The 26,381-nt window shown below is 51.4% G+C and overlaps 1 protein-coding gene across 1 annotated transcript in view; it reads left to right on the top strand.

The window, feature by feature from the left end:
- Window positions 1–24,803, top strand: part of LOC102570679 (NACHT, LRR and PYD domains-containing protein 12) — a 40,420-nt gene extending 15,617 nt beyond the window's left edge. The window contains exons 5-10 of the mRNA XM_059718327.1: window positions 3,247–3,420; window positions 7,024–7,197; window positions 10,375–10,548; window positions 12,909–13,082; window positions 14,781–14,954; window positions 23,197–24,803. Coding sequence (XP_059574310.1) covers window positions 3,247–3,420; window positions 7,024–7,197; window positions 10,375–10,548; window positions 12,909–13,082; window positions 14,781–14,954; window positions 23,197–23,320 — 994 coding nt within the window. The 3' untranslated portion in view covers window positions 23,321–24,803. The remainder of the gene's footprint in view (window positions 1–3,246; window positions 3,421–7,023; window positions 7,198–10,374; window positions 10,549–12,908; window positions 13,083–14,780; window positions 14,955–23,196) is intronic.
- Window positions 24,804–26,381: the final 1,578 nt, after the last annotated feature.

Below are 26,381 nucleotides of genomic sequence, written 5' to 3' on the forward strand. Positions count from 1 at the left end.
GTGTTCAGCCTTGCACAGAGCCAGGGCAGCCAGATGTGACTACCAGCAAGTCCCTTTGAATTGCCCAGCATTGGCAGCTCCACAGAGCCCCTTCCCCAAGTACACGGTAGATTTGACAGCTCAGAGGACCTGCTCCAGTGCCTGCCGAGTCCAGCTCCACATTGCAGCTAGTCAGAAAATCTCAGACCTGTAATGGAAAATGTACAAATGGCAGATAGTACTTTCTGGAGAGCACAGTTCCCATTTCAAGCAGTCCTCCCCCCCAACACCTGCTGCAAAAGAGCTCCAGAGGGCAGAAGGGGAACCAGGGCTTCCCTGTCCATCTGGAGGGCATGAGAAAGATGTGGCAGGGTTTGTGGACGTGGGTGGCTCATGCTTACTAAGCCAAGAGGCCTCCTGTTGGCCTGACCTGGCTCCATCCCACCCATGCCTGCAGGCACACTCACACCCATGAAGGATATAAGTGAGGCTGCGTTAGATTCATTGGGCATTTATAGATGTGCTCAGGGACTGAAGTGGGGGTGGGGGGTGTTTAATTAGAGTGACTCCAAGAGCCACTCTACTTAAAGCACCTGGAGCATCACGTGTATCAGCATCCCCATGCTGAAGAATGATGGCAGGGTCACTTTAAATCTTGTCTAATGAACTTTAGTTAAAGCATCCTAGCCACCATTTTTCAGCACAGAGACACTAATACACATGACAGTGGAACCTCCTGGAGTGTGGTAATTTCCAGGGATCCAGATTTTCCATAGAAAAATGGAAAAAATGGGAAAAAAAACCCTTATGGATTTTCTCTTTTACCCAAGAAAAACATGGATTTTTCAGCAGGGCTTGGGGGCCGTGGCTTGGGAGTGAAGAGCCTGGACCTCATGAACTAAGGAGGGGAGGAAGCTCTGATTTTCTTTGATAAAAATCCCAAAATCAAATAACAAATTGTATAGGCATTTAAAATTTATTTTATTATCGTGACTGAGGCACTGGTCGGCTTTCAAGTTGCTGTAAAATTACAAATATATCAATAAAACTGTGTTCAGTTGATACATATTTATAGTGGCATTTAATTTTAGTCATGGATTTGGGGTGTTTTATCAGAGAAGTTGTCATTTTTATCAGTGAAAACTAGGCTTCTGGTAATTACCATGCTCCAGGAATCTTGATTAATTGAGCTCAGTAATTACCACACTCCAGCAGACTTGGTTAATCAAGTCTGCTCTGATGTGGTATAATTATAGTGCATTGGAGCAATCTCCCTGCATGTGTATAGGCATGATTCACTGTGGTTGCTCTTGAATTCCTGATAGGCAAGAGCTGAAAAACAGCCTTAGAGGTATTTGATAGGCCTGTGCGAGTCGGCAGTGATCCAATCCGGCTTCGCATCTGACTCCTTCAGATTCCAGGGATCCAATCCAGAGCTCCGGACCGGGTTTCTGCTTTGATCCGGTCAAAGTGGCTCTGAAGCTTCAGAGCTGTCTCGGAGATCTGGCCATAGGGTATAATGGGGAATCAATGAAATATCTATGACTTTGTTGTTTTCTGTCTGATTTGGATGAAACTTTCAGGGGTGGTAGACTGTAGAAAGAATGACATCTGCTATGACATCTGCCAAGTTTCAAGGAGATTGGTGCAGAGGTTTGGAGGAAACTATACCCCAAATTCTTGAAAGCAAAACTCATGTCACCTGTATGTGTTACAACACAGGGAGGTCAAAGCTGCAAGGGTGATAGCTCCTGGAGAGGCCAAAAAGCCTGCCAAGTTTCAAGAAGATCAGTGCAGGGGTTTGGGGGGAACTGTACCTCAAGCTGCAGACAAGCAAAACTCATGCCATGGGTGACCCTGTGTGTGTTGAGGCGCAGCGGGGTGACAGCTGCAGGGATGGTGGCCTCTGCTGAGGCCATGATGGCTGCCAGCTGTCAAGGAGATGGGTGCAGGGGTTCTGGGTCCCTGCGCCCCTAGCTGCAGACAGACAAAACTTGTGACATGGGTGCTTGTGCAGCTGACTGTCTCTGTCTTGGGGCAGTTGATTGTCTGTATTGATTATTTCCTCTCCTTAGTCTCTGCTTTTGTGGGTGTTAATTGATGGTAATTAACTGGTTACATTAGCTAGGTCCTGCGTATTGAGCTGGTCCCTGAGTGAATCATGATTGCTTGGTAACTGGTAACACAGTAGCTTAGCAGCCAGGCCAGCAGTAGTGTCTCCCATGCCCCAGAAGAGACACAGTTGCACAAGCACCCATGTCACGAGTTTTGTCTGTCAGCAGCTAGGGGTGCAGGGCCCCAGAAGCCAGAACCCCCCTGCACTGATCTCCTCCACACCTGGCAGGCATTGTGGCCACAGCAGGGGCTACCATCCCTGCAGCTGTCACCCCACTGCGCCTTAACACGCACAGGGTCACCCATGTCACAAGTTTTGCTTGTCCACAGCTTGAGGTGCAGTTCCCCCCAAACCCCTGAACCTATCTTCTTGAAACTTGGCAGGCTTTGTGGCCTCACCAGGGCCACCACCCCTGCAGTTTTCACTCTCCTGTGATGTAACACATACACACGACATGAGTTTTGCTTTCAAGAATTTGGGGTGGATTTCTCCCCGAACCCCTGCACAGATTTTCTTGAAACTTGGCAGACTTCATGCTCTCAGCAGGGAATATAGTTCCTGCAAATTTCATCCAAATCAGACAAAAAACAACTAAAGTATAGATATTTCATTGATTCCCCATTATACCCTATGGCCGGATCTCTGAAGTGACTTCAGAAAGACTAACAAAGTCAGCGCTTCAATCCAGACATGCTGCTTCAGACACCGAAGTGTCCGAAGCTTCTCCAGATCCAAAACTCTGTCCGAAGCCTCGTACAACCCTAGTATTTGATTTTGGCTAGGAGGATAAGTCAGGAAAGAGGGACACTTGTTTTTGCATGTCTGGTCTGGATGCTGAGTCCTCAGCAGAATCTAACAGTCCCTTGCTAACAGGCTCAGCAAGTCTACCCTGCGCGGGAGGAGGCAGAGGGCCACACAGCTTCAGTGCTGATTGGCCACAGGTGCAGCACAGACATTGGGGCTGAGCAGGAAGCGCTGGTTTCTCCTTGGCCAAGGGGTGGATCCTGGGGCAGGACAGGAGGTGGGACTTCTGTCCCATTGTCCATACTGGTTTGCATTGAGGGTGCTGGTGGGCAGGGCCACCCGTCAGAGCATCTGTACCGCCCGGTTCATTCCCTGACCTCTCTCCTCTGTGTTTTTATCTCCTGCAGGCTGAGGGATTGCAAGCTCACAGATGCCTGCTGTGGCGATCTCGCCGCTGTTCTCAGCACCAGCCCCAACCTGATGCAGCTGGACCTGAGTGGCAATGGTGGTTTGGGAGTTTGCGGCGTGCAGCTGCTGTGCAAGGGACTGAAATATCCCAGCTGCAAGTTACAGACGCTGCGGTAAGGGGCACACAGCTTGCACGAGTGATAGGAAGCCAGGGTGAAGCAGAAGCCAGAGGCTAAGGCCTATTTGTTTGGATCTAAGAACTGCCCAGGGTGAGATTGACTGGAGCAGGATGCAGCCCTGAGGAGCCTGGATTCAGCCCAGAGCTGCTCAGGGACTCAGCAGCAGGCTCTAGCCTCCAGCTTGGCTCCAGCCTCCAGCTCCAGCAGCAGAGAAGGTATCCCCCAAGTCCTAGCACTTGCCTTTTCCTATCCCTTCCCCTTCCAGCATCTGGGCATCACTAGTGCGGTGCAGTTTCACTGTAGTTTTCTCTGGGTCCATTGCACATTGGATTCAGCTACAGCTCGCAACACCCTGGTGCAGAGCAAATATATCATTAAATAAACTCTTCAACTCTCCTGATTTACACAGCAAAGGGAGAGTCTGTCAAGTGTTCCCTAATGTCACCTGCTTTGCCTGGAAATCCTAGTTCTGCTGGGTCCCTGTACAGGCTCGCTCCAAAATGGCAGTAAAGCCAGGCCCACCCCAGACACATGCCCCTGCACCTTGGATTGTCCAGAGGCCCAGCGCACCTCAGTGACCTGGGGGAGTTGAGGGGAAGCAGGGACAGTGCAGTCTGATGCAGATCTCTAACTGGGCCCTGGCAATGTGGCAGGTGGTTTACAATGAAAGACACAGGAAGGGAGAGGAAAGCAACCTGCCAGAATATGACTCCATATTCAGAAAACAAGTAAGATATGAGCATGTTGGGTAGAAGGAGCTAGGGATTGCTGAGGCACTGCAGTGCTGTTCTCATGCTCCCACATCCATTCCTGGGAGCGCTTTCTCCAGACGCTATTTTGGGCAGCTGCATTATGGCCTGTTCTGTGGCATCCAGGGATTGCTCCCTGCAACACAAGGGAATCTGCTCTTGCCTTGGGAAGATGGTGTTTATGCCTCTAATTCTTACAGTAGATGGAGTACTGTTTCATGCCTGATGGATTAGTCCTGTGCCTTTGTTAGATACAGCTGTGCTCATAATTCAGATTTATTTTTAGAAACTATATTTCTGTCTAATGTTTAAGCGCTTGGTGTGCTCTGCAGGAAGCAGCACAGCACTGCTGGAGCAGTCTGGCTTGTTAGCTCATGCATTGCACCTTCAAAGTGTTGCAAAGCAACCAAAGTCTTGGAGTATTTCTCAGCATTTTGGAATTTGGTGGCAGTCTACACCAAAGCCACAGCAGAGCTCTTCCCTATCGCACCTCACCACCTCCTCCTGCAACATATCCCAGACCCTGAAACTTGCTAGTGAGGTAGCAACAGGGCTATTCCATCCCTGTTTGCAGTGTACTTGGGAATGACTCTGGACCAGCTTGAGGGGCATGGTTCCCAGCTTGGGGTGTGTCAGCAGGGGCAGGTGGACAGATCATATTGAGTAATGGCCCAGCTGCAGCAGAGCTCTGCCACAGTGTAGACATCCCCTGTGGGTTTTCCTGTTTTCTGCAGCGTGATGTAGAACAGCACTCCAGGTGCTCCAGGTATTAAAAAGAGGTTTTCTGAGTTCTCCCCGCTGTTCTGCTTGTGCTGGACTTTCCTCTGCTCCGTCTTATGTTTGTGCTTTGGAAAATGCATCCCCAGAGGGAACAACTGCATGTTTTATCTGAGCTGCAGATTTTGCCTCCACCTATGGCGTTTGCAGAGTTAGAAACAGAATTTATCCACTGGGATATGTGGCTGAATTAGGTAAATCCCACTTGGTCATTGTTCCTTCTGCAAGCCCAGGTTGCAGGGGGACACTTTGCAAGCCCAGGTTGCAGGGGGACAGTCTGCCCCTGACTCTGCCCACCCCTTACCCCTTACCTTCTGCTGCAGCTCTGCTCGTCTGGGGCTGTCAGAAACAGCATGGCCCTAGACTGACCCCACCTCAGCCTGGCTAGGGAGAAGTGGGGGCAGGTTCCAGCCAGGCTAGGGCTGGAGGGACGTGAGCCAGAGCAGAAGGTAATGGGGGGAAGGGCAGACATAGCCCATCCTTGGCTTTATGCCCAAAATGAGTTCTGTGAAGCCCTTAGGAGCGTCTTGTGTTCAGGGGGTCCAACTGTCCAAGGTGTGAGGGAAGAGGTCTCTCCTTCACGTCCTGGTTGATGCATGCCTGGGGTGATGTTGAACACATGCTCCTTGTTCAGAAATGGAGAGACTGAGGAGTCAGCATTTTGCTTTTACTTCTGGTAGTGTTTCTCCCTCTTGCTTTCGAACCTCTAGTTTTCCTTTCTCGGGAGGGTATGGAAGAGGTGGAGGATGGGGAAGTGTGCCTCTTGGATTTCTCATCCTGCCCAAGTGCTGCTGTACTAGGAGGGGACAGTCCAGACAAAAATCCAGTTCATGTAGTGGGCAACCAAAGTGCAGATTGTGAGCAACTGTGAGTGTCCTGCCTGCAGTGTTGAAGTGACTCTATTGCCACTTCTGGATCACTGCTTGCAGATATGCAGGTGTTGCCCAGTGTGTATCCTGAGGGCAGCAAGGTTAATAGAATTGCATCTACCTTGGGTGGATCCAGGCTGTGGCATATCATCCCTCACACCATATAGGAATGGGCGAGAGACATGGCTGGGGCCCACAGGTCACTGGGAGACATTGGATAACCAGGCAGGGAGCATCTGCAAGGATGGGGGTTTCTGTATCCTGCAGATACCACTGCCCCTGTCCCTGGCTGACTTGGGGGTGGTGCGGGGCAGGGCACCTGCAGTCAATCCTGCCCCCTCAGTCAGTGCTGCCCCGTCCAGGCAGGGGCTGTGGGGAGTGGTAGTACAGGGTGACAGGCTTGGACAGGGATAGCAGCAGTGGTGCACAGGTTCCTCCTTCCAGCCCCCACTCAAGGCAATTGGGGACAGGGGCGGGGGTGGTGGGGCAGGGAGTCAGCAGTGGCAGGATGAAGCTGTGCACCACTGACACTGTCACCTCCTGACCCTGGCACCATGCGGGCACAGCCTGCAGCTGGAGTGGGGCAGGAACGTCTCTGGGGCTTCACTGTGCCCTGCCCCTGGATCAGCCAGGGACAGCAGCAGCAGGAGTGGACAGCTGAGAGCTGGTCTCGTGATGCTCTTGTTCTCCACTGGGAGAAACTGAGCTTTGTCCTTCTTCTGTAATCCACCTGGGGACCAAGGACAGAGTCAGTTCTAAGAAGTGTACTCACCTCCACGGCCTCTGTTCTGGATTTGCTGCATATGTAAAAACTGTGGTATCAGAGATTTTCCCTCTCCACTGCCTCATGAGCTCCTCTCTTGATACGAGAAAACAGGGTTGGGATTTAGGAATTGATGTTGCTCGTATGTTGAAGGTAGAAATTCCTTCCAAAGGAACTTACTGAGCCTCCCTCTAGGGAAAAGGCCTTTTACTTGAAAGGAGAGAATTTATTCTGTTCCCTTTGGTGGTTCACCATGTTCACCATGTGCCCTACACCTTGCCCCAGATTAGAGAAGAGCGATCTTGGAGCAGGGCAAGGTGAGACTTCTGTCCCACTGTTCCTGCTGACTGGCCGGGGAGGAGTCTGGTGGGCAGGGCTGCCTGTCAGAATGGCCCAGTTGATGCCCTAATCTCTCTCCTCTGCACTTCTCTCTCCACAGGTTGCGGTGGTGCCGTCTCACAACCACTTGCTGTGGGGATCTCGCCGCTGCTCTCAGCACCAGCCCCAGCCTGACACTGCTGGATCTGAGTGGTAACACTGGTCTGGGGGATGTCGGTGTGCGGCTGCTGTGCGAGGGACTGAGACGTCCCAGTTGCAAGTTGCAGACACTGCGGTAAGGAGCATGCAGCTTTCTCTGGGTGCTCCTCTATGTAATGTGCTGGAGGGGCAGGAGTCTGTAAGGGGCAGATGCAAGACACCTGCTCTGTGAAGCAGCAGGGAGGAGGTCAGAGCCCAGTACCCCTCCAGTCCCTGCGTCACTAGCTCACGGCCTGCACCCATCTGCCTGCACTGGGATGACTCATTGTTCAGTAAAGCCAGGGCCACCCCAGGCACCTGTGATGGAGCCCAATGCCCCTCCCTCATGCAGAAGAGGGGAAGGGCAGGGAAGGGCAGAGCAGGGCATCCAGAGCGCAGGTGTTCCAGGGACAGGCATGTTACTGGGGGATGAACCAGGATTTAAGCTGCTGCATGTAGTCCTGAAATGCCCCAAGTGCAAACTGGAGACATCTGTGTAGTGGTGCAGCTGGGACATTTTATCTTGTGTTTAACATATTTGCTCCAATCCAGGACAGGGTTTTCCCCAGCATGGGAGGGTGAGGGGGGGGGGGGGGGCGGGAAATGGGATGGGACCAGGTGGGGATGGGGACTCCTTGTTAATTGGAGTAGCAGCCCAGGACAGGGGGCAGCTGAGCTCTGGCTTAGGCCAGAACTGGTCATTTGGGTGGGGAGGCAGCACATGGCTTAGGGGAGCATGGGAGAGACCATGGGGTGGGGAGGGCCCCCTGGCCCTGCCTCCCATGCCTATGTCTGCCCTTCCCCCATTACCTTCTGCCCTGGCTCAGGTCCTTCCAGCCCTAGCCTGGCTGGGACCTGCCCCCACTTCTCCCTGGCCAGGCTGAGGTGGGGTCAGGCTGGGGCCATGCTGCTTCTGACAGCCCCAGATGAACAGAGCTGCAGCAGAAGGTAAGGGGTAGGGTGTGGGCAGGGGTCAGGGTCAGGCTGAAGGGGTTTAGGGGCAGGCTGCAGGAGGAAGCAGCAGTGTTGTGGAGCAGGGAATGGGGTAGGCACAGGCACAGAGTGGCAGACAGGAGAGGGCACATGGAGGGGGGGGTACCATGGTGGGGGGAAGACAGGGGCCAGAGGAGCCAGGGGTTGGGATCAGGTCCATTGACCCATGCCACAGCTCTTTCCCTCACATGAGTGAGGGGAACAAATTTAAGATGACTTGCGGTTCAGAAAGGACATGTGCAAAGTCTTGCACTTAGGACAGAACAATCCCATGCACCAGTACAGGCTGGGGGCTGATTGGCTAAGCAGCAGCTCTGCACAAAAGGACCCAGGGGTTACGGTGGGCAACAAGCTGAATATAAGCCAACAATGTGCCCTTGTTGCCAAACAGGCTAATGGCATCCTGGGTTGGATTAGTAGAATCATTGCCAGCAGATCGAGGGAAGTGATTATTCTCCTCTATTTGGCACTAGAGAGTCCACATCTGGAGTCCTGTGTCCAGTTTTGGGCCCCCTGCTACAGAAAAGATGTGGACAAATTGGAGAGAGTCCAGCCTCTGCTGTACCCCCACAATGGGCATGGTTTGGGGGGGCAGGGCACATGACTTCTGAGGAGCGGCTGAGGGAATTTGGCTTCTTTGGCGTGGAGAAGAGAAGACTGAGGGGAGACTTAATATTATCATTTGGGTGGGAAGAGTAGTTCCAAAGAGGATGGAGCTAGACTGTTCTTAGTGGGTGCACTTTGCTTGTGAGCTGGTTGAGCTATGGTTTGCCATAATAATTTTCTGCTGGCCTGTCTCTGTGAGGCAGAGTAAGCAGAAGTGGCTGCCCTAGGATCTTATAGGCTGCTTCAGCTGTTTGGGAAAATGCATTTCTTCCACAACACAGGCCAGTTCCATCATTTAAATTTTTTTTAAAAATTTTTTACCCATTTGGTGAAAATTCACAAGCCTTGGATGCCAGCTGACTCTTTTGCAAATGTTACTGAATAGTATAAGCCTTTTCCAGGAAGATATTCTGACAGATCATGTACTTTCAGCTCTGCTTGCAATGATAGCAGAGACAGCAACTGCTGCTGCTCTTTTTCGCACCATGGAGCTGTAGCTCCATATGACTGAGGAATTCGGCAACTCCATAGACTGAACCTTTCTTTTGGTCTGGATCTGGACTTCTCAGAGCCAGAGAGATCTTGTCCCATGAGTGGAGAACTGTTTTTTCACACTGAGGTGAGAGAGCAGCACAGCCAGTGGACTTCTGGTTCCTATTGTCTGCACTTAGGACCTCAGAGGGCTGGGCAGTGAGGAGGAAGGAGGGACTATTCAGGTGTAATAAAGCTTGGTGAAGAGAGTTAAAGCCCTGCTTTCCGGGCTTTCTCCTAATTTGGACTGTTCCCCCAAAACCCCCAGGTCCCCCAGTCTTGGGCCTTGTGAGTTGATGCCACCTTATCTCATGTTATGGAACAGTGTGGTATATGCCCACAATTTCCCAGGCTATGTGTCTGTCCATTGGCCTTGTTGCTTGCCTGGGTTAGATACCCTGTCTGCCTTGAAGGCTGTGAAACTATGTGAGAACCAGGCCTTTAAAATTCAATGAACCCTTGCTGCTGCCCTGAACCATTATTCTAATACATATATATTTACCTACAAGCCAATTCCCAAAAGCAAACCTCTAAATACCATGTTCTAGCCATCAAGAGAAAGGACCAGCCAGGCTGTGGGAGGTAGAGCTAGGAGAGGGCTGTGGTCTGCAGGGAGCAGCAGACCTGGTGCTAGGGTGAAGAGCACATCCCCCAGCTCCTGTGTGAAGCCTGCCCAGTGCTGGGAAGGGGGCTTCTCCTGCAGCCTCCTGTCCCTGGGGTGGCTCTGATTAGCCTGCCCGTTCTGGGGCTGGGCAGGGATGAAACCACCTGGTTCATATGGAGCTAAATGGGCAGCACTGATGGGGCAGCCTCCTTCATGTGCTGCCTTGTGGTTAGATAGTAGTGGGGCTTAGGAAGGGAGTGTTTGCTCCCCACCCATTTTTTATGGGCCAGAAGCAGAGGTTTGGGGCTGGGCCCTTTTCAGGACTGATTGGCTACAGGTGCAGCACCAGACATTGGGGCTGGACAGGAAGCTCTGGTTTCTCCTTGGCCCAGGGGTGGATCCTGGGGCAGGACAGGAGGTGGGATTTCTGTCCTATTTTACATTATTAGCCATGGAGGGAAATGGGAGGCAGGGCATCTGTGAGAGCAGCTGCCCCATTCATGCTCTGATCTCTCTCCTCTGTGCTTCTTTCTCCTACAGGTTGCAGTGCTGGCATCTCACTGATGCCTGCTGTGAGGATCTTGCCACTGCTCTCAGCACCAGCCCCAGCCTGACGGAGCTGGACCTGGGTGTTAATTCTGGTCTGGGGGATGGCGGCGTGCAGCTGCTTTGCGAGGGGCTGAGACATCCCAGCTGCAAGTTACAGACACTGAGGTAAGGAGGACCTGGCTTCCACCATAACATCTATGTGATGTGATGTGCTTGGTTTGGGGGAGAGGCATGCCTGGTATCCTGATTTGGGACAGTGCAAGTGTTGAGTGTAGCCAAAGCCAGGTCCACTCCCAAAACCTACCCTGCAGCTCCACGTTCATCTGTGTTGGGAGCAAACGGACTTCCCAGGTGCACGGGAGCAGGAAGAGTGCAGCCTGGTGCACAGGCCTTAAAAATGGGCTCTGTAAGTGTCTCAGATGTATGGCTTCACTGCAGTGCTACAGGCCTGCTCATCAGCACTCCTGAGTCACAGTGCTCGTTAGCTCTGGTGCCACTCCATGAACACCGCTCTGCTGCTGCTCCTGTTGTGGAGGTGCTGTGTGCAGAGCCAGCTCATGTCTGTGTAGCTTGCCTGGGTAGGTTGTGAGTCTATTCAGAGGTTAGGGGGGACATGTGGGTTTGAAGAGATAACAGGGGGCCATGGTGGAGAGAAGTAGCCCGTTCAGTTCTGTGGGAGCCTGAAGCAGGGTGTGTCGGGATGAAATGGGTTGAAAGCACTGACCTGGGAGACAGACCTGGGCTGCCATCCAGATCTCACCCTTCCTCTGGCCAGGAGGCAAGTCACTTTTCCCCAGTTTTCTATTCATCTTGCAGAAAAGGTGCTCAAAAGGGACCATGATAGCAGACTTCAACTCCTTGAAGGGCCGCCATGGAGAAGAGGGAAAGCCCTTTTGTTTCTTGCTGCAGAGAAGACATGGAGCAATGCCCTAAAGTTGCAGCAAAATGAATTTAGATTGGATATCCAGAAATGCTTCTTCACTGTGAGAATAGGGAGGCAGTGGAGGAGACACCTAGGGAAGCTGTGGACTCTCCATCACTGGAGGTGTTCAGGAAGAGGGTGGACAGCCACTGGTCAGGGATGATGTAATTGTATCTATGCCTATTTTTTTACAATGGGGATTTCCCATGCTTCTGGACTTTGCTGCTTGCTCCTACCTCCAACTTCTTTCTTTCTGCTATATGTTTCAGGGTGTTTTTTAGGCCTTCCTAGGGACATTGGGTGTTGGCTATAGCTGTGGCTCGGGATTTCAACTGGGGTGTGCCGATTCTCTTGCTTGGAGCAAAGCCAAAGTTTCCTGGCTAGAGGGTCTCTCCCCTCCACTCAAGATCAGACTGATCACCATATTTAGCATCAGGAGGGAATTTTACCCCACGGTCAGATTGGTATGGACTGTAGAGAGTTTGCCTTCCTCTGTAGCAGGGGCGTCACCCTCTACATAGGACCTTTTTATTATGTATTTTCAATGTTTTATTGAAGCAGAAAGTTGTTTCCTCTGGTTCCCATGCTTTCCCTATGGCAAGCTAGGGTGTTAGGTCTGTGTTGTGTCAGGGTTGAGGGTAGTCTTATGTGGAGTTTAGACTATGTTGTATGGGATGATTTGGATAGGGATGATTCTGCCTCTGGTTGGGGGTTGGTCTAGGTGACCTCTGGAGGTCACTTCCAGCCCCACTTCTCTATGACTTCTCATCTGCAACATGCCTTTTTCTGTCCCATGCAGTGGTTGTTTCCCTTTGTTTTTTGTAAAGTGATGCTAGTTTTAGTGCATGCTTGGTGGTGGAGAATGGCATGCAGAGATATATATGGGGTGGTCATGCAAGAGTCATGTCCAGCACATGGTGTCTGTAGTGGTGCAGCCTCACCCTTGTACTCCAGAAAGCTCCATACAGGGGCAGCACCCTGCTTCAGGACACGTGTAGTGTTCGGAGAAATATTCAGACTTGGATAGGGCATGAGGAGCATGGGTCCAGGCTCTGCATGTGTGGCTGGGAGAATATAAGAGCATTGCTCAGGCATGCAGGGATAAATCAGGAAGGCCAACTGGAGTTGCGGCTAGCAAGAGATGTGAAGGGTAACAAGAAGGGTTTCTACAAGTATGATGGCAGCAAGAGGAGAATCAGGGAAAGTATGTGTGTGTGGTGGGGGGTGAGCTGTGACTGCCCGCAGAAGCTGGCATTGGCAGCGGCCAATCTCAGGATGGGGTATGTGCCCCGCCCCCCCGCCCCCGGTGCCCCTCCTACCAGTCACCTGTGTTTGTGATGTAAAACAGCAACAGCGGCTGTGGAGCAGGCCATGCCAACAGGCTCACATAATCCATCCCCTCTCCAGGTCTTGATTTTCTGCAGCCTCCCATGGGTCTCCCTTGGTTTGTCATTGGGCAAGGCCTGAAACTCAGACATTTCTGCCTGGTCCTTCATGTTAATGTCCTTCAGGAGAGGCCGGGGGATGGGGTTGCCTGTCACAGTATCTGTGATCACCGTATTTATGCCCTGATCACTCTGCACTGTATTTCTCTCTTCTACAGGTTGCAGTGGTGCCGTCTGACCGATGCCTGCTGTGAGGATCTTGCTGCTGCTCTCAGCACCAGCCCCAGCCTTACAGTGCTTGACTTGAGTTATAATAGGGGTCTGGGGGATGGCAGCATGCAACAGCTGTGCCAGGGACTGAGACATCCCAGCTGCAAGTTGCAGACACTGGGGTAAGGAGCATGCAGCTTCCCCCGGCCACTCACTAGGGTCTCTATAGAAAACCTTCAACATGGAGAGATGTGTTCCTCCAAATGTCGGGGATAGTGGAATAGGCCAACTGACAGTAGACACCTGAGTCTGTCTCTCTGGGTCTTTTTTGGGTAGAGTCACCATACTACTTTTGGTGAAATCTATGATGGGGATACCACACATGCACACACACACACACATGCCTGCAGACCCAGCTGTGAGAGAACTGCACTGCCCCAAGCTTTGAGGCTTCTGATCTCCTCACTCAGGGCCATGGGGGGATGCAACTTACTGAGGAAAGCTAAAGTAAGACTGGCTCCAAAAGTTCTAAAGCCACAACTGAGCTGGCTTATTGCTTTGTGTCTCATTTAACGGATCATTTCCATTTGGATTCATGAGTAGGAGGCTCTGCCACATGGAAGAGCCCTCAACTTTGTTCTTTGCCCAGGAGAGCAGATAAAATCCTGGGGGCCCATTAAAGGATCGTCCTCCTCCCTCTTTGTCCAAGAGCTCTTGGCTACCTACAATCATCAGGGAGACAATACTATTCCATAATATTTGCCATAGTCTTTTCAGAGACCATCTACAAGATGAGATGTATGTGAATGTGTGTAGCCTGAGTGGTGTGTGTAGCTTCAGTGATCCAGAATGATCTCTGGCCACATCATGCAAAAACACTTTGGATGTATGTAACCCTAGTGACGTTAAAACATGTATAGTTGGAATGATGCTGCTTAACCTCCACTTGGCATTATTCATTAGTTTATCATCATTTGTGACCCAAATAAAGTCTCCGGCTTCATTTCAATGGCAAAAAAGAAATACTTACTGAAGACTTTTGACACTGGTTCTACAGTAGTGGCAGTTGTCATCTATGCTTGTAGTAATGGATGTAGTGAATTTTAGATCTTGTTGCTTTCTAAAAAGCTAAAATTCCTCCTTGTTGTCTTTCTTCCTCCAAACAAAATGCTTTGCATTGAGAACTTAGACTGTCCTTTCTTATCTTCTGCTTCATGGTATTTAATGTTTGCTCCCACTTTTATGCCCTCTATGATTCCTAAATAAGCTGTCACCAATATCTTCGAACTGTCTTGGGATCTTTCTAGTAACACCCATCATGTCTCTCCATGGTGTCTCTAGTGGGTAGCCTCACCCTTGTATTCCAGGAAGCTCCATATGAGGGCAGGATCCTGCTTCAGGGCATGTGTAGTGCTGGGGGAAACATTCAGACTTGGGTAGGACATGAGGAGCATGGATCCAGGTTCTGCATCTGTGGCTGGGAGAGGCCTCATCCTCCTTCCCAGGAGGCTCCGTGTGAGGCCAGGGCTGAATACGAAGTGGCCGAAGACAGCAGCCAGGATCCCAGCTGGTCTGTGAAGAACCACAAACATTTATGATTTAAAACAGCAATAGGGGCTGCAGAGAAGGGTGTGCCAACATAGTCCATGCCCTCTCAAAGGTTTGCTTTTCTCCAATTTCCTATGGGTCTCCCTTGGTTTGTCATTGGGCAAGCCCTGAAATTTAGACCAGACCTTAGGTAGGAACTTTTGCCTGATTCTTCATGTTGACGTTCTTCAGAAGATGCCGGGGCGGGGGAGGAGGGGGGCTGCTTGTCACAGCATCTGTGATGGCCTTATTCGTGCCCTGGTCACTCTGCTCTGTGCTTCTCTCTCCTGCAGGTTGCAGAGTTGCCGTCTCACAGTTGCCTGCTGTCAGGATCTCACTGCTGCTGTCAGCACCAGCCCTAGCCTGACACAGCTGGACCTGAGTTATAATAAGGGTCTGGGAGATGGTGGCGTGCGGCTGCTGTGCGAGGGACTGAGACATCCCAGTTGCAAGGTGCAGACACTGCGGTAAGGAGCATGCAGCTTCCTCCGGGCACTCACTAGGGTCTCTTTGGAAAATATTCAATGTTGGGAGATATCTTCTTCCTACTGTTTGGAATAGTGGAATAGGTAGACTGACTGCAGACACCTGCGTCTATGTCTCTGTCTCTGGATCCTTGTTGGGTAGTGTGGCTATATTATTTTTAGTGAAACATGGATGGGAGTAGGAAAACCTTGGATGGGCAGTACCCCCCTCCCCCCCCCCACACACACACCTGGGCCTCTGCATCCTCCACCCTGCATGCACACACACATTAGCATACACACAGACAGCCCCACCCCCAGGGCTGTTGGATTGGGGTGGGGTGGGACACCACAGAGGTCCATCCTCCACGAGCAGAGGCCGAGCCCTGCTCGAAAAAACTACTGTGTGGTTCCCCTGGGCTCCGCCATCCAATGCTGCACAGCCACACAGCATTTCTCCCCCACTGATGGCACCCACCTGGGGCCGCTGTGCATAGCCCAGGCTGAAGCACTTGCAGCAGCAGGGCACGAGACTTCTGCCGGCAGGTGGTCATCTCAGTTCCCTGAGTCACGTGCCTGAGCCCCAGCCCTCTCCCCTGCCCCACCCCAGCCAATCCCCACCTCATGCAGGATGATGCAGTACAACCTACCTACCTTCCTCCAGCTGCTGCTCAGGAGGAGGCAGATTGGCACCACCCCTCCCGCACATGCCCTATCTGGGACTTCTGCTTCAATTTTCACCAACTGGCCAAGATACCAGCATGGCCTATGAAATCCAAGACTGTCCCAGGCAAACCTGGATGAAAGGTCACCCTAGTGTTGGGGTCAGCATCCTCCTGGGTCCTGCAGAGTGGAAGGGAAAGAAGGAGAGTGTTATCTGGGGTAGAGGCCGAGGTCCTAACAGTGGGCTGTGGCAGTGTGTCAGGTGCTTACAGTGACAGACAGAGGATGGAGGAATAGTGCAAGCCACCAGAGCACTCTGCCACCCTTTGCTGTGGCATTAATCCTAGGTATGTGACATCCAGGGATTTCTCCATGAACAGGGAGTCTCTGTGTTTTGGGAAAAAAATCAAACTTCAGCCCCTGTGTGCTAGTGGAGCAGAGAGAAAGAGCTGTACTTTGTCTGATGGTGTTACCAAATTTGCCCATTACTTTGGGGTGTGCTCATTTATTAGGGATAGTTTCTAGGGTCTTGGTGATTCTGTCAATGTGCTGCTTGTGTTACTATACGGAGCTGTATCTCTCCCTTCTGCAAGCCCTCACCCCCAGTGGAGCTATCCTGCAGGACTCAATCTCAATGGGACTGGGTTCCTCCAGTCACCAAATCAGTCATACACACACAAACACACACACAAGTTAACGTGACACGCCTGACCTGGCCGGGCTGATCAGCATGGACAGGCTGACACCCTCATATGCCAAGAATCAGTTGATAACAGCAGCAATAAAATGCAGTCAGACACAAGCACACAGGTAAACAGAATCCCTCTGCATCCGGCTGGGTGTCCAGCTGACACCCTCATGGGCCAGCATTCAGTTCATAAGGGCACGTCTGAGTCAAACTGGGTCAATCAGCCTGTACAAGCTGATCCCCTTATGTGTTTCAAACTCAGCACGTCCCAATCTTGGCCTCTTGATGAGCAGACCCCACAATAATTTAGGCTTCACAGGGATCTTTAGCATAGGTAAAAGAAGCGTTGCTGCAGAGCACAGGAGGAAAAAGAAGCAGAGATGGAAAAATATACCCAATTACTACCAGTTTGCCTATAAAAGTTATTTATTGCTAAGCATATGAAATATATAATAGTACTAGTAGTAATAGACATGCAAAAGAAAAACAAACACAAACAATGACAATACTACCCTGGTTTCACTAAGTATTTGGGGAAACTTAGCTCAAGCTTAACTGATACAGTTCAGGTTCAGAAGTTTATGCCTAGACAGAAGAGAGAACGCTGGGAATCTCACCGAGTCCACGGTACCCAGGCTGCAAAGCTGACAGGCACAGTCCGTAGCACAATCCTTGAAGAGAGAGATTATCTGTTCTACCAGCGTCCCGAGAACAACAGGGGATGGTGTCAGCACAGGAGTTTTCTTCTTCTTCTTTCTTTCTCCTTTTCTTTCTCCTCTTAAGCACACACACTTACAGATTTTTATACCCTCAGTTGAGCTGCTTTGAAGCACCCTCAGTAGTGTAAATCATTGTCTTTTCTATTGACAAGGGGTTATCTGGTTTGGACCATCTCAGGAAACTGATTGATAATCAGGAAACACTTAAGATTAGGGAGTAACCCAAATACTTGGGAGCCAGCTTGAGATTCCTATGGATGGCAGATATCCTGATGGGATATCTCATGGTTTCTTCAGGAACAATAGATAGCTTGCAGCATCAGGATTTTGGATTTTTACTTGTTGTGCACAAGCCTCAGCTTAGCATGACTTTTCCAGATTTTACTATAGTCTTTTAACAGACTTAAAGCAATTATTGGGGTGCTCATAACCTTTTGTGGAGAGGACTCCCACCAGTCGTCTCGGGAAAGATACGACAACACCTGGGATTAGGGCTCCAGCAGGCTGGATGCTGTGATGAACCCTTAACCATTGTTCAAATGTTGCCCCTACCCCCTCTGACTCGGTCTCTTGCCTCAGCATTCCCTAACCCGGCAACCGAGTTTTAGTCAATCAAGTTTAAATAGGCCTCCCATAGTGGGACCGGGGAATGTACGGCCCGAGATGCCTATTAAACTTAGAGCTGTGTGTGTGTGTGTCTGGAAGGGAAAAGTCCTTAGCAAATCCAGATTAGAACTGGTCTGATAAATGCTGAGCTGGGTGTGTGTGAACATGGGTTAATTAACATTGGAAGCACAGATTCCCCATCATGCAGCGCTCTCCTGCTTCTCTGGTCCCAGAATTCACTGCAGTCTCTGCTTCAGGCTTTCTGTTTTCCATCTCTCATGTAAATGAATGGTCATCTGGTTCCATCTCAGATGCAAATGAGACCGAGGGCAGTTGTTCACTCTTATCACCCTGATCTGGAGAGTTTTAGGTGCGTCTCTCACTGCATCTTAATCAGTTTCGTTTAGGTAGAGGAGGGGAGGGAGGGAGGGGGGTGAGTCCTTGTGAGTCAGACAGACTGCATCCTGTGCCAGGGTTGCCCAAGAATACAGAGCTGAGGCGTAACAATAGACTTAACTCATGTCTATATTAATCATGTTTGCACCAGCTGCCCTGATGCTAACCCTTCTGAAATGGAAGAGCTCTGATCTGGACCTAGACTGTAATTTGTAATTCTGTCTCAAATGATTCAGTTCAGGCTTCAGGTCTCAACACGAATATTGGCATAATACTTGAGCTGTCCAAAGAAGAGCCACATGATTAGAGGTCAAGAGAGCAGGCCTTATGAGGAGAGGCTGAGAGGAATAGGACTCTTCAGCCTGGAGAAGAAAAAGTTCAGAGGGCACTTGCTGTCAGCCTATAAGTACATAAGGGGTGTGCATCAGGAACTGGGAGAATGTCTGCTCACCAGGGCACCCCCAAGGGAAGACAAGGTCTAATGGTCACTGTGGCAGAAATGCCACCGTGGGTGCCCCTCTCCAGAGATCTGTCTCCACCAGCCTGGGAGGCTGGTGTTGAATCCCTCAGGGCGGGGATCTCACTCCTTGTCTGCATGACAAAAGCCTGGCGCCTGGGAGGCGGATGCTCTAGTCACCTGGGCAGGGGGGGGAAAGACCCGGCCCTGCGCGGGTCCAGGTAGCCAGGGATGCTGGGGAGATTGGTCGGTTTGTGGCCAGTATTGACAGCTTCGATTGGACCGGGCTGCTGAGGTCAGAGAGGTGATAAAAGGGCCTGGTCCAAGAAGAAGGCAGCCATTAGCCATGCGGTCATCCAGGTGAATCTGAACCTGGCTCTCTCCTCATCACCGCATGCTCCAAGAGTGCCCTGCCTCCAGAGGAAACAACAACCACCTCTGGATGATGCGAGTGAGTAAGCTACTCGAGATCCGATTAGATATTTAGCTTCAGTAACTCAGATCCGTGTTTAAACGGCTACCTCAGCCACCCTGGTTTGCTCTATGGGATTCCTTTGATATTCCTCTAATATTTCTATGATACTGCTTTACCTTTTACCCTGTTTCCGCCCTACCCCCTGTAATCAATAAAGTGCTCCTTTGTGACTGGTGTGGGAGACTTATTGAGGGGTGGGTCTAAATTATGGCGAGGAGGCCCCTTAGGTCTGTGGACTAAGGGAGGCTTCCTAATAAGCCCCTGACTTGGGGAAGTGCCCCAAGTGCTTGTATTGGATCTAGTGCCCATTGGACGATCAGGCCTGTGTTCTCCAAGGTGCGCAGAGCCAGAAGTGAGTCCAGAGCCTTGGATGGTGGCAGTGGGAACCCCAGGCTAGCGGGTGTGCTCCAGGGAAGGGGTCAGCCAGACGTGAGGCACCCCAGGGAGGCACTCGGAGCCTGGAAGGTGGTCGGGCGTAGGGAGGTGGGCGGCTCAATGCAGGAGCGCCCCCTACTGGCCCGCCACAGTCACAAACTTTACCTCCATTTTTCTGAGCAGGGTCCAGGTCATCCCTCCCCTCCCCCCCCCCAGATCCCTGGTAGTCCCAGAGGAGGCACAGCCAGGCCCAGGGTTAGAGAGGACCTAGTCAGGGAACTTCCGGTGGGACTGGAGATATTCAAATCAGCAGGTCCTGACGATCTCCACCCCAGAGTGCTGAGGGAATTAGCGGAGGTCATTGCGGGACCCCTGGCATGGCTTTACGAGCACTCGTGGTGCTCTGGTGTGGTGCCAGAGGACTGGAAAAGGGCCAATGTGGTCCCCATTTTCAAAAAAGGGAGGAAGGAGGACCCAGGAAATTATAGGCCTGTTAGTCTTACCTTGGTCCTGGGGAAGCTCTTTGAAAAAATTGTCTAGGAGCACATCTGCGAGGGGCTAGCAGGGGAGAATATGCTTAGGGGCAACCAACATGGGTTCATTAAGGACAGGTCCTGTCAGACCAACCTAGTGGCCTTCTACGACCAGGTCACAAAATCCTTGGATGCAGGTGTCGCGATGGACGTAGTCTTTCTGGACTTTAGGAAGGCCTTCGACGCTGTCTCCCACCCCATTCTCATTAAGAAATTAGGAGATTGTGGTGTCGATGCCTACACAGTTAGATAGGTCGCCTGGAGGGCCACACCCAGAGCATGGCAGTGGATGGGTCTTATTCAACCTGGAGGGACGTGGGCAGTGGGGTCCCCCGGGGCTCGGTCCTCAGGCCCGCATTGTTCAACATCTTCATCAGCAACTTGGACGAGGGGGTGAAAAGCACCTTGTTCAAATTTGCAGATGACACTAAGATGTGGGGAGAAGTGAGCACACTAGAAGGGAGGAATAGGCTACAATTGGATCTGGACAGGTTGCAGGGGTGGGCGCATGAGAACAGGATGGGTTCAACACTGGCAAGTGCAAGGTGCCACACCTGGGGAGGAAGAACCAGCAGCACACCTACAGGCTGGGGAACTCCCTTCTCGTCAGTGCAGAGGCAGAGAAGGATCTTGGAGTCATTATTGATTCCAAGATGAACAGATCCAGACCAGAGGCCCCCCCGCCCCTCCTTCCAATAGAATCTAATTATCGGGGGTTATGTTAAATCCCCCCCCCCCCCAAGCTACAGTTGGAAAAGCACCAGCATGGGGGCATGCAGAGCTGGGCAGGTGGCTTGGTGGGAAAGGCTCTCCACTTCTCCCCTTGTGCAGTCTTCCTCCCACTCTGCAGTGCCAACACTGCCTGCCTCTTCCTCCTGCCATGCCTTGTATCTATGTATTTGTGCCCCCTGGCACCTGCCCTCTATGGTGCTTTTACACCTGTTGTCTGTACCCTCTGCCACCTGCCCTCTTTAGCCTCTGTCCCCCACTTGTCTCCATGCAACCTCTGCCCCTTCCTGCAGGCTCTGCCCCATGCCATCACCCTCAACCTCTGCTCCCTTCCTCCTGCTGCATATTTATGTGGAGCTGGGAAGGAGATGAAGCTTCCATGTGTCCTGTGCCCTGGGAGGGAATGGAGCAGAAGTCGCACTTGACAGCAGGAGAGGTGGAGAGGCAAAGGGGAAAGGGAAGGGAGGGGAAGGGCAGGCATCTGCAGTGGATATAACTGTGGCCTTGACCTGAACTTGGAGCCAAAGCCAGAGCTTCAACAGCCACCTCCTGCACTTGACCCTGACACCCTCCATCTCCTACTTGAATCCAAGACAAGGGTTTTCTTTCCCTACCATGAATGGGGAAACCAATCTCGTATCGGAGTAGAATAAAATAGATGTTAATTCCATTCATCTGAAACATCTTGGGGTTCCAAGGAGCAAGGAAGCCTCCTGCGGTGGATGTGTTACATTGCTGAGACCCTCTCATAGATTCATAGTTTGTAAGGGGCTGGAAGGGACCTCGGAAGATCATCGAGTCCAGCCCCCTGCACCGAGCAGGAAAGATAACTGGGGGTCAGGTGACCCCAGCAAGGTGGCTGTCCAATCTCCTCTAGAAGATTTCCAGGGTAGGCGATTGCACCACCTCTGGAGGAAGCTTATTCCAGAGTCTGGACACCCTGACTGTGAAAAAGGTTTTCTTAATGTTGAGCCTGAATCCATCTTCCAGGAGTTTGTGGCCATTACTCCTGTTTTTCCCCAAGGGTGCCCTGGAGTCCTTAATGTCCCCATGATATTGCTTCCATGCAGAGATGATTAGTGCGACTGCATCTCCCACCCCCTCTGCACATGGAGCAACCCCAGAGAAAACAGCAAAGCAGCCTGTGTGGGTAAGGGCTCAGCACCCGGGTAAGGGTTGCACAGTCCCACCTGCATGTGCTGTGCTCTGAACAGAGCTCACCAGGGCAGTGGAGTGGGGTGAAGGAAAAGGCTCCAGACCAAAACCCAGTCTTTGTTCTCACCTTTCCTCTCAGTGCAAAGCAGCTGGTGGTGGTGGGAGTAGCAGGCAGGGGTGGGAATGACAGAGACAATGTGGGCTTCAGCAGGCACCAGGGTGAGGGCTCTTATTATCAAAGGCCCCACTTTTGTTCTCTGTGCAGGGTGTGGTGGGCCAGTAGGGGGAGCTCCTGCGTTGAGCCTCCCACCTCACTACACCCATCCACCTTCCGGACTCCACGTGTCTCTCCAGGGGTGCCTAAGCCCTGGCAGACCCCCTTTCAAGCCCTACCACAGAGTCCGGGGGTAACGAGCTGCCACCACCACGAGAAGGGACTGTCTGGGTCCTGTGTCCTCGGGGAAACACAGGAGTAATAGTCCCACAGGTACTCGACCCAATACAAGAACTTGGAGCACTTTCCCAAGTCAGGGGCCAAAAAGGATAGTCTCCCTTAGTCCGCAGACCCAAGGGGCCTCCTAGGCATCATTAAACCCACCCCTCAATAAGTCTTCCACACTAGGTACAAAGGAGAACTTTATTGGTTACAGAGGGTAGGGTTAGAATAAGGTACAGGGTAGAGCAATATCAGAGAAATCCCATTGAGCAAACTCCTGTGGCTGGGGTAGCCTTTGATTTCGCATCTGAGTTACTGCAAGCTATAAATCTAGTTGGATCTCAGGTAGCTTACTCACAAGTATCATCCAGAGGCTGTTGGAGATTCCCTCTGGAGGCAGGCAGTTCCTTGATCATGAGTTTTGAGAGAGAGAGCAAGTTTCAGATGGCACAGCGCTTCTTTGTTCCTGAGAATCCTCATGGCTGCTGCCCCCCTTCCTCCTGGCAGTCCTTAACTTATATAGCCCTTGTGACCTCATTCACCTCATTCACCTGGACCAGTGGAGGTCAGCACCTGTTGGCTGTGAGCCAACCAATTTGAAATACATCACTAGTTGCCAGGCAGACTTTAGCCCACCAGGAAGGAAGCCCCTCACCCAGGTATGTGATACTAGTCATGTAGGCAGAGAGAGCAGGTTTCCTCCCTTCCTCAGGAATGTATCCAGCTCAGGTTTCCTAAAGAGATAGGGTAAGGATGTGTCTCTCTGCTGGGCCCATCCTTATCAAATTGTCACAGAGCAGAGTTTTTTGGGGAGAAACAAAGGTGGCTTTCTGCCACACAGGGCCTGTCACAGGGGGGCTTGCTCTGTGCTGGGGCTCTGAGGAGCTGCTGCAGGACAAGACCTGTCCCAGCAAAGACCCTAGTGGTGTGCAGCATCCTGGGGTCTGTGGCTTCTACATGGTGATACCCACAGAGAGAATTCATGTTTTTTTCTGTCTCCTTTTCCCCCAAAGGTTGAGCCTTCATGAACTAAATGCAGAAACAAAGCAAGAGCTGGAGGCTGTGAAAGGAATGAAACCGGGTCTGGTCATAGAGCAGTTGGAAGAGGATGTGTTCGATGACAGTGCAGATTGGTAGAAAATCCTCCTGCACCAGCTGCTCTGCCAGTAGCTGGAGGAGAAGGGGAGGAGCTGGGACCACCTGGCATTCAAGCTGGGCACCATCATTTCCAGGGACTCCAGCAGCAACATACAGCCGGTGTGGTAGGATTTGAGTGAAGATGGCCAGGGCCAATCTCCTGTGGGTGAGAGAGACTCATGAGTAGGAACAGTGCTTCCTTCATGTTTGATGTGACTTTTGGGGGTGGGAGAGGGTAGAGAGCAGCAGGGCTGAAGGGCTCAGGCCCTGGGGATGGGGAGCTGTGGGCTCCTGAGAGGTCTGGGTACCAGTTCCTTTCTGCTTCTGTGGGCAGAGAAGAGGCCCCCAAAGCCACTCTTTGGAGCCCACGGGGAGTTTCCAGTCTGCAGTGTAGCTGTCCCTGGCACTTGTGTATCCCCGACGAAAACGGTCCGGTTGTCTGAACAACTACGTTAGTTGTTCTAGCTGGCAGGGCTCAGGCCAGCACGTCCGTCTACAAATCAGGCCGGCAGGGAAAAGGATACGTCTGGGATTGCGCTTGGCGACAGGGAGAAGAATCGATAAGTGATCAGTCTATTGATCAGCTCAGCCACGAGTCAGATCTCTTCAGAAGCACTCTGCAGCGTGCTCAAAGTTCTCCGACTTGGGCGGAAGTCGTGCTAATTTTTAAACAGCTAGCAAGCCAATTACTAGCCGCCACGTGTGCATAATTTAGAACTGGCCAATAGCGGGACACAAATTTACATTCGAATGGCGGGATCTCTCTTGCACCGGGGGTTTTCTGCAGCAACAGAAAACCTTTACTTTGCAAGAGGCTCTCATGTGGTTGGAAAATTCCACCGTGCCGAGGCACCAAAATCAGTGGGTTGTGACGCCGCAGAGCTGGTGTTTTCTGTCACTGTCCCCAGCATTGCAGTTTCCCTCGTGCATATTTGTGTCCATTTTGTTGGAGTCCATGCAGCTGTAAGGGTCTTCATGTCCTTTGTAGTTTCTGTTTTCCAGGGGAAATACATTTCCAAATGGATTGGATTATTTTCAGTTCTCTATGCGAGTTGGTCCCTGCAAGGAAGACCAGTAAAAATAAAAGGTGTCCAGTTACATTTGTGTGTTAAAATCCAGTTGTAAATGCACATTGGACTGTGCTCCATGTATTTTGTTACCCATCATGTCAAATGAAGTTCATGGTGGCGCTAGTCTTAGGAGGAGCTCATGCCTGGTTCTTGCTTGTAGACAATCAAAGGAGAGAAAGCACCGCCAGCATGCATGTAGGAAAACCCAGCATTTCCCAGGCCGCGAGTTCCAGCTGGAACCAAGCACTTTCTTTTCAGTTCTTCTTGAAGCAAAGAGACCTGAAATGTTTCAGTTAAAAATAAATCCCAGTCAATATTCAGGTAATTATCAATGAGAACAAAACTGTTTGCTGTGGCGTAAGTGTGAGAATTATAGCTAGGGGTCTACCTTACTTCAGGAGGCAGCTGGGCAATTTCAGGCAGAGATCGTGGGCTGGCTGCTATTTTCGTGGGCTGGTTGTGGCATGGCCCCCCACACCTCTGATAGGTCAAGGGGCCCAGTTGGCCCTGCCCTTCACTGATGATTGGTTGTGAGGGCTGTCCATCATATGGTCCCACGCCTCACCACCAACAGCTAATCAGTGATGAGGGGCAGGGGTGGCAGTTGTCTTGGGCTGACCTTCATTCAGGCATCCCCCCACACCCCCCTCCCCATTTCCTCTCCCCTGGTGGGCTGTGCAGCCTCCTGTCACCTGGGGCGCAGATCACAGTGCTGGACTCTGGGCTGTGCCAGACTCCTCCTGGGGATGTGAGCCCCTGCATCTGCATGCCAGATGTGGGGAGGCTGCAGCTGCTGCCTGGGACAGGAGGCAGCAGCAATTATCTCCGTGCTGGGCGCAGCTTGTGCCCAGCGGCAGTCCCAGGCAACAGGACAGCCTCCTGTCATCCAGGGCACAGATCTGGGGGTCTGCACCCCTGGGAGGGCTGCCAGGCTGCGCTGGACTCCTCCCAGGGGTGCAGGCTCCCAGATATGCATCCTGGATGAGAGGTGGCTGACACCGCTGCCTGGGACCAGTGCTGAAGTCAAGTAAGCCTGGCTTCGAAACTCGAAACATTTCAAAACTTTCAAAATGTTTCGAGTGCCCTCATTTCATTTTGAAGCTGTTTCAAATCCTTTTGTTTCATTTTGATTTTGCTGTTTCAAGCTCGAAATGCATCAAAACAGCTTTGAAATGCAACACCGGGGAAATCTCACACAGCCCTAATGCCTAGATGGCAGGCCGTATCATGTAGAGTGCTTTAGGCATTACTCCTTGTGCCAGTTTTGTTCAATGTCTTCATGAAAAACCTGGAAGATGGCGTAGAGTGCATCCTCAGCAAGTTTGCAGATGACACGAAGCCGGGGGGGGAGTTGTAGATATGCTGGAGGGGAGGGCTAGGATTCAGAGTGACCTAGACAAATTGGAGGATTGGGCCAAAAGAAAATCCATGAGGTTCAACAAGGACAAGTGCAAAGTCCTGCACTTGTCCTTGTTGAACCTCATCAAGGACAAGTGCAGGGCTTGTGCAGCCCTGTCTCATGGAAAACAATCATCCTTGATTACAAGTGATTCCCCAAGAACATGCAACAACATGCCTAGCACATGTTTCATCTAGAGCTTGTTAAGCATTCCCATGCTGTATTAAAAGTTAGAACTTATGATGGTCTCCCAGCCATAAGGAGCTTCATGAGGAACTCAGGTGAGCCCTATTTTCTATTGCTGACCACCAGTGAAGGGAGGCATGGGGAGCAAAGCCCATGAGAGGGTGTTATCCATGCTGCTGGATCCCACCAGTGGCCGATCAAGTGCAGTGTGAGGTCCAGGGCTGGGACCCACAGTCAGTGAATTTTGGCACCTAGCCCTGGGACTGCAACTTGCTTGTATTATCTCCACCGAGCAGTTGGACAATAGCAGAACATGTGCTACTTAATACGGCTGGAGATTCTCCACCCACAAAGATTCCTAACTTTGTTATAATATAAATACAATGAGCAGCTCTGTTACTATTTG

This window comes from Alligator mississippiensis, chromosome 15 (genome assembly GCF_030867095.1).
Source record: "Alligator mississippiensis isolate rAllMis1 chromosome 15, rAllMis1, whole genome shotgun sequence".
NCBI lineage: Eukaryota > Metazoa > Chordata > Crocodylia > Alligatoridae > Alligator > Alligator mississippiensis.